Genomic DNA, 6,937 nt, shown 5'->3' on the forward strand with positions numbered 1-6,937 from the left:
TTTTTAAAAAGTAACTAAGTAACTAATTACTTTTGAAAATAAGTAATCAGTAAAGTAACGGGATTACTTTTTGGGGGAAGTAATCAGTAATTCGTTACTGAGTACTTTTTTCAAGTAACTTGACCAACACTGAGTACTGCTAAAATGTATTTTTTTACACTGGGATTTACTGCAGTAGCACTGCTTTTAGTCCCCCTGCTGTCTGGATTGATAACAAACCTTCTGAGTACTGCCACTAAAACACTCCACCTTCATCACAGTCATACTTTCTATTATTAAATACAACAACCAAAACATGAGCACGGTAACGCAACGTCTATGAAAATAAAAAAAAGGGTGAATACACTTGAGAAGCATTGTCATGTCAGACACATGCTTTGTTTAATGAAAATATTTACCAAGAAAACTAAACTTGAGACACATTAGGGGATAATTCTTTATTTATGTACAGAATACAGTTAAAGACAAAGCAAGATTTCACATCGGTCGCCTTAATAGTTGACGGTCTTGGCCGGCTTCGTCTCATCCAGTTCTGCTTCCAGGTAACGGAAGCGACGGTGGCGACGCAAAATCTCAATAGCCTTTTGCTCTACACTGGAAGCAGTGATGCCGAGATCCTCCAGACCCGGGAGTCCCGGGTACTTCATGTCTGTTGTGTGAAACTAGAAAATGAGAGCACATTAAAGGATTTTCTTATCGATTATCCTGAAAAAGCACCTTGGTACAAGGCTGAGGGGGGAATTCACACCAGCCTTCAGGCAATGTCAGATACTTGGCAGTCTTACCCTATTCACTTTGTCTGGGGTTGTCCAGGGCTCAAAAGGATTCATTGCAAACAACTGGGCAGCCAGGCTGGAAAATGAGCAAACCATCATTTATAACACTAGCAAACAACTTTTGATAACTATACTTCAACATAGCATGAAGTGGTTGTTCTGTATCTTTATTGTCCTAAATTAATCTGGATGGCATTACTTTGACCTCCAGTAATATTGTGAGAAATCTTGGAACAATTTTTGGCCATATGGATTCAACATGCGCACGAAGCATTTATGTGGTACAGCTTTCCTTCATTTCCACAATCGTTATATTCACAATCATCAGGTCCTGTCATATGTTAAAGATGATAATATCCAAATATGTTCTCAGACTCTTATCTTACTTGTGGTTAGTTTTTAAAAGTTTAATAAAAAGAATTTCTTTTTGGTAACGCTCACAGTCGGGATCAGGTGAGCCTTAACCATCCCTCAGTTATACTGCTGGGCACTTCCTACGATCCACTGAACATTTCTCCTTCACAATCTATATGTTTAAATACCAAACCATATATATTGTATTTCTTCATTAGTAATTATTAAACTCGGTCCTCCATCGTGTGTCTTCTGTCCTTCCTTTTCTCTTTCACCTCACCCCAAACTGGTTGCAGCAGATGGCTGCCCCTCCCTCAGCCTGGTTCTGCTAGAAAGTTTGCTTTTGCCACTGTTGTCAAACACCATGGGTTTGTCTAATTGTTGTGTTTTCTCCCTGACATGGATAGTCTTTACCTCGCAGTGCAATCCCCCAGAGGTGACTGCTGTTGTGTTTGTTAAAGAAAAGAAGAAAAAGTGAAACTACTTTGGATGCAGATGCGGCTCTCAGCAGGAGCTCTGCATGCGTGCGGATCAGTAATAAATCACACTTGTTGCATATTTTTTTAAAACAGTTTTAAGCTAACTCTGATCTTGCTTTGTGCTCCAAATAGTCTGGGTTATTACTAGATAATGAATAATAATGAATACTTTTCAGGATCCACTGTTTACGTGACTGAATCCTTGAAGTATTTACCCAAATAAGACGACTTCTTTTAGGAGAATATTGAACCCTGAACATAATATATGAGGTGCTTACTGAAAAAGTGGGCGAGGCAGAGGGTAGGGCACAAAAGGTCTGTGCGCCACGGCGTAAATGTACTCCACCAGGTCATGAAGGAGGTAACGATTGGGTCTAGACAAAAGAAAACAGGAGAGATAGAACGAGAGAAAAATGTTTATCATGCACACCCATGGTAACAAAGGCAGGACTCGAGCCATTGACAAACATGTTGCAACAGACTTATCGTACAAATGACTTGATTCAATTTGACAAGTTAAGCACAAAATTAACCTTAGTCATCTTTCTTCAGTATGCTTTTACAAGTACTTTTTCTAAATAAGTTATGAATCAGTTACACCAAGCTGTGGTATGCCAACTTGGCAGCTGAGGCGGAGGGCAGAGACTGGAAGATCAAGGCGTGTCTGGTGGAAGTGGGGTGCAGCGGCTTTGTTGCCAATACAACAGAAAAACTGCTTAGATTGGAGTCAGAGGACAGGCGCAACGGCAGGCTATAACAGAATTAGCTAACACTGCTGAGAGGACCAATCACTGGCTATGGCTGAAGAGGGCTGACATCACTTGGGCAGCTAAGACAGTCGGCTAACTGCGAGACACACGGTTACATCCTGTGAGGCTGTGGGAGTGTGTGGGTGGGGTGTTTGCCCGCTCTCCCCGCCTCCTCCTCTCTTGCCACTCCTACCCCCTCTCTCTCTCTCTCTCCTCTCTCCCCAGGACACAGCTGCTTTTGATTAGCCTCGTTTGCCACCTGACTCCAGTCAGCAATCACCTATGAGGCTATTTAAACTGGGGATGAGCTGTGAGCAGGGTGTTTTTTCCCTCTGTGGCTCTACACGGTTTTGTGTTAGGTTTTGGACAGACAGCTGCCTTCTGACTAGTGAGTAGATGGGCTTGTGGGCCCTGAGAGTGTCTCCCCGTGGTGAGGAGTAGGGTAGGAAGTGCCTCCCTTTTTTGTTTAGTAGTCTTCTTGTCTTTTGTTGCTGCGAGTGTTTCCTTTGTTTCTTTGGCATTATTGGTAAAACGGCGTTGCCGGCTCTTTAAGTTAATGTTGTGATGATGGCCGAAACACCCGATGAATCCAAGGTCGACTACTGACAATGTGTCCCAAAATCGTAATATTATAATCTAGATCAGATCTCTAATCCCTAAACGTAACCAAGGAAGATAAAAAAGGAAAAATGGCAGAATAGCTTGTAATAAAGGGCAGAACACCTTCCTCATAGCAGCCGTCCCTCATAACCTTCTCCATTTGAAGCAATGCATTACCAGGGATTGTAACATCTAATCCTTTCATTGAATTGATGTGGGGGTTTTTTTGTTTTGTTTTTTTTAACTGAATTTAACACCACCTAAAATGTATCACATTAAATTATACATCTCCATTATAAATCTGTTTTATTTTTTAGTCCAACGTTTAGGAACTTTAAAACCCTCGTGTGTTCTTCTGCTGACGTACTGTTTCTGGCAATTTCACAGTACATTAAAAAACTAAAGAAGACATTGAAGAAAAAGGGTGGGTGTGGGTGTAGGGTTTTGAAGAAACACCCTACAGCTATGTTATGATTGTTGATGTTGTACAATTTGTCCACCAGAGGGCACTCTGGTGTTACAAACAACAACAATCTGATGCGAGCAATCAGGAAGTGTGTAAATGGGTATAATGGCAGCTATAAATTTGAACTTTTAAACAGTTCAATATTTGTTGAACTTTCTGGCATAAATACATTACAACATGCTAACTTTGCTAACAAATTAGCCCACTTACCCAACAAGTGCATATGTCTTTCCATTAGCATCAGGGTCTCTGATAGCACTGATGATCGCCTTAGCCACATCCACCACCTGAAGGGGAAAGACGGTGCGTTTAGTTGATTTTGTTTACAGTTTTTGAAGCATTTAGTCAAAGAGTGGTGTGGTCATCCACAGTGTTTTGCAACCACATGGCCCAGTGATAAATTAGGTATGCAACAATGAATCAAACCAGTGGAGCCACTTAATCATAGCTGCAGTGGCAAGTGTGGCTCTCACAAAACAGCAGATGTGATGGAAACCATTAGCCACACTCCAACAAAATACAAACAATAACGTTCAATTTTTTTGTGTGTTATCTTAAAAGGGAAATAAACTGATAGATAAAGCAGTTAATAAAATCAAGCACTGCTTAGCTTTTAAATCTTACATGAACAGGCTGCTTCACCGTCTTTTTCCCGAGGGCAATAAGAGGAACGGCATTTCCAAACCAGCGCATATCTGAGGAAGGTTTACATCACACAGTTACACCAATTATCACTCATCTTCAAAGATGAGGAACAACAGCTCTGTGTGAAATTAAAGAAAGGAAACACTGTAGCTAACATGCAGGACAAAAGAAACCACAATTATAAAACTGTAATGAGCTTTTGCTGACATTTACACGACACAGAGGTACAGCCTTCTTACTTGCGTAATAGTTGAAGAATCTGTCCTCCCTCCCAAACATCTCAGAGGGCTTCATGATGATGGCATCGGGAAACTCTTCCCTTACTGCAGTCTCTCCCACAGCCTACAGTTAAAGAATGAGACACACAAAGATCTGTTAATAAACATTAATTCTGAACTGTAATATAAATGTACCAAAATTCGCTTAAAATTTCAACAAACCCATTCAAAACATAGTTTGACTTTGACAAAAAGAGGTCCAGTCTGTATAGAAGCTGTTCCTGACCTTGTTCCTCAGGTATTTGGATGGGCTGCGGATGTCAGCGTTGAGGTGCGACATGTGGACGAACTTTGTGATGCCGGCTTCTCTGGCTGCCCTGGCAATCTGCTGTGGGATGGTAACATACACATCCTCGAAGCGAAAGTTCCTTCACAGAAAGAGGTGGAAAAACCTTAAATAGCCAACCTCAAGGGGAACTTTAGCACAAACCAGCTTCATGTGAACACCAGAGCCTTTTTCCAGGCAAATATACCTCGTCTCCCACTCTCTGCCCACCAGATTGATGACAACATTTGAGTGCTCCATAGCCTGTTTAATGGAGTCTTTGTTCCTGGCATCCCACTCCTTTAACACAATAAACAAAGACCAGGTGACTGTCATATCCACTGATGTTCTGCATTCATGGCCGTATGCACTTTAAAGAGTTTCTTCAAGAGAAATTTGCATCTATAAGCAGCTTACCAAAAAGAGGATTTGCCCAAGATCACCCATGGGCCTGAAGTGCATGAGGTCATACTGATCACAGCGATGAGGGATTATAATCTGAGACCCAATCCGACCTGAAAACACCACATGAAAACATTTTAACTTCCCCTAAACAGTGTGTACTCTGTAATCCAGCATTGCAGTATGTATACGTACTAGCTAATGAGCAAATGCACATTAATATCAGCATTTTCCCCACTTTTTCTCAACTCACCCAGCCTATTGACGACGTATCGTCCCAGGAAACCTGTGGCACCAAACACCGTGGCAGCTATTCCGCTAAAAGAGGAGCGTCCTCCTTTCCCTTTAGGGATGAGAGCATGATGCAGCTTCCTCTGCTGGACTGTGGTGACAGATGCAGCTGACAACAAGGCAGGGTAGGAGTTGCCTGCTAGGGGGTGTAGAAAGGCAAGTAGCAGTTGGATTTAATCATAAGGTGAGATGCAATCAGTTACAGACTTAATTGGAAAAGACCATAAAGCTGAATGATTGGCACTTCAAAACTGTAGTAAAGCTTACAATTTAGCCTCATTCATCTGGCAACCGAAAGCCACAATAGAGTGTGCATGGTATTACATATTAGAGTAATGCATTTTACTAAAGTTAAGTTAGTTTAATTTAAACACCACAGAATTTAGCCCAAAGTCCTTTACAAGCACTGTTAAACGTTTCCATAGCAAATCCTGATCACCTTTAGTTTTTAGGCAACAAGGGGCATTGAGAGAAATGTATATGTTATAATTATAATGTTGTTATAATAATGACTTCATTGAATTGGAGGCAAATTGTGAAATTAAAAGACCTGTAAATTACTGTGAAGCTAACTCATAGACGGCTTTAAAAGTAAATAACATTTTGAAACATTTATTAAAAACGTCACAGGCAGCCAAAGCAGGGGAGCTAAAACAGAAGTGACGTGCTGTCTTCTCTTTGTGCCGGTTAAGAGCCGAGCAGCTGCATTTTGAACCAATGTCAAACCAGAGAGTGGAAATGGGAAATCCTATATACGGGGAGGCTGCAGATGACAGAAGCGACAACATTGTCCTTGATTTCACACTGGTTCTCAGTTTGTAAATGCATGAAACTAAAAATGTCAGCTAATGTGAACTACAGGGCAGACTTGGGACTAAAGCTAGTTCAGTGTTTCCAGAATTATATAATTATATCATCCCACTTCGGCAGTTAGTCTAAAGACAGCATCCATTCTGTTAAGCAACAAAAATGTTGTTTTATTTTGCAGTAAAACAAAAAGAGAAACAGGAGATGCTAGCAGTCTGCGAAACATACGCTACAGCTGCACAGAGGAACCAGCTCGACCCAACATCATACTTCACGTCTTTGATATATTAATCCACAATGGGACGCAGTCGCCCAGATTCAGCAGTAGCTCATGGTAAAATACTTAATTTTACTGTTCTTGTTTCCTACTAGCTACCTTGAGCTCTTGCTAGCGGGTGATTGGCCGAGCCCGTTAGCAAGGTCACCCGAGCCGAGTGTCCCGTCTCCGTGTGATCTTGTTATGGAATCGCACAAATGTAGGGATTGGCTATATGAATCTGTAAAGCATACATCTACACATGCTCTGGCGACAATTGTAACGGTACTCACTTGAAATCTTTGAAAGGACACTCGCAGGACGGCTAACCAGCACTACGGTCGCCATCTTCCCAACTACGGCAAACCCTGTCGGCCAAAATACGAGCGCTACCCTACGAAGAAGGCGTAAAAACCATAATATACTGTATAAATATATATATTTACAGTATATTGTATAAAGAACCTTTGTTTTCTGGGCAGTTTGTCTTAATTTTAGCTTTTCCAGGCTTGGACTTGATATAACTTTATTTGTGTCTTTTTTATTATTTTGGTGCCAATAAAAACTAA

At 41.2% G+C, this 6,937-nt stretch overlaps 1 protein-coding gene across 2 annotated transcripts; it reads right to left on the reverse strand.

Annotated features, from left to right (window-relative positions):
- Positions 1-422: 422 nt before the first annotated feature.
- Positions 423-6,780, reverse strand: ndufa9a (NADH:ubiquinone oxidoreductase subunit A9a). Of its 2 annotated transcripts, none has more exons than XM_026176689.2 (11): positions 6,662-6,780; positions 5,268-5,444; positions 5,030-5,127; positions 4,821-4,912; positions 4,574-4,715; positions 4,309-4,411; positions 4,049-4,119; positions 3,635-3,711; positions 1,888-1,983; positions 786-852; positions 423-662 (listed from the first exon to the last, which is right to left on the reverse strand). In XM_026176689.2, the coding sequence occupies exons 1-11, from the start codon at positions 6,714-6,716 to the stop codon at positions 492-494; spliced, it is 1,149 nt and encodes a 382-aa protein (XP_026032474.1). In that variant the 5' UTR covers positions 6,717-6,780; the 3' UTR covers positions 423-491. The 2 variants fall into 2 exon arrangements, with proteins under 2 accessions (XP_026032474.1, XP_026032475.1); XM_026176690.1 differs by having other exon boundaries at positions 5,268-5,441; positions 6,662-6,756.
- Positions 6,781-6,937: the final 157 nt, after the last annotated feature.

This window comes from Astatotilapia calliptera, chromosome 7 (assembly GCF_964374335.1).
Source record: "Astatotilapia calliptera chromosome 7, fAstCal68.1, whole genome shotgun sequence".
NCBI classification, from domain to species: Eukaryota; Metazoa; Chordata; class Actinopteri; order Cichliformes; family Cichlidae; genus Astatotilapia; species Astatotilapia calliptera.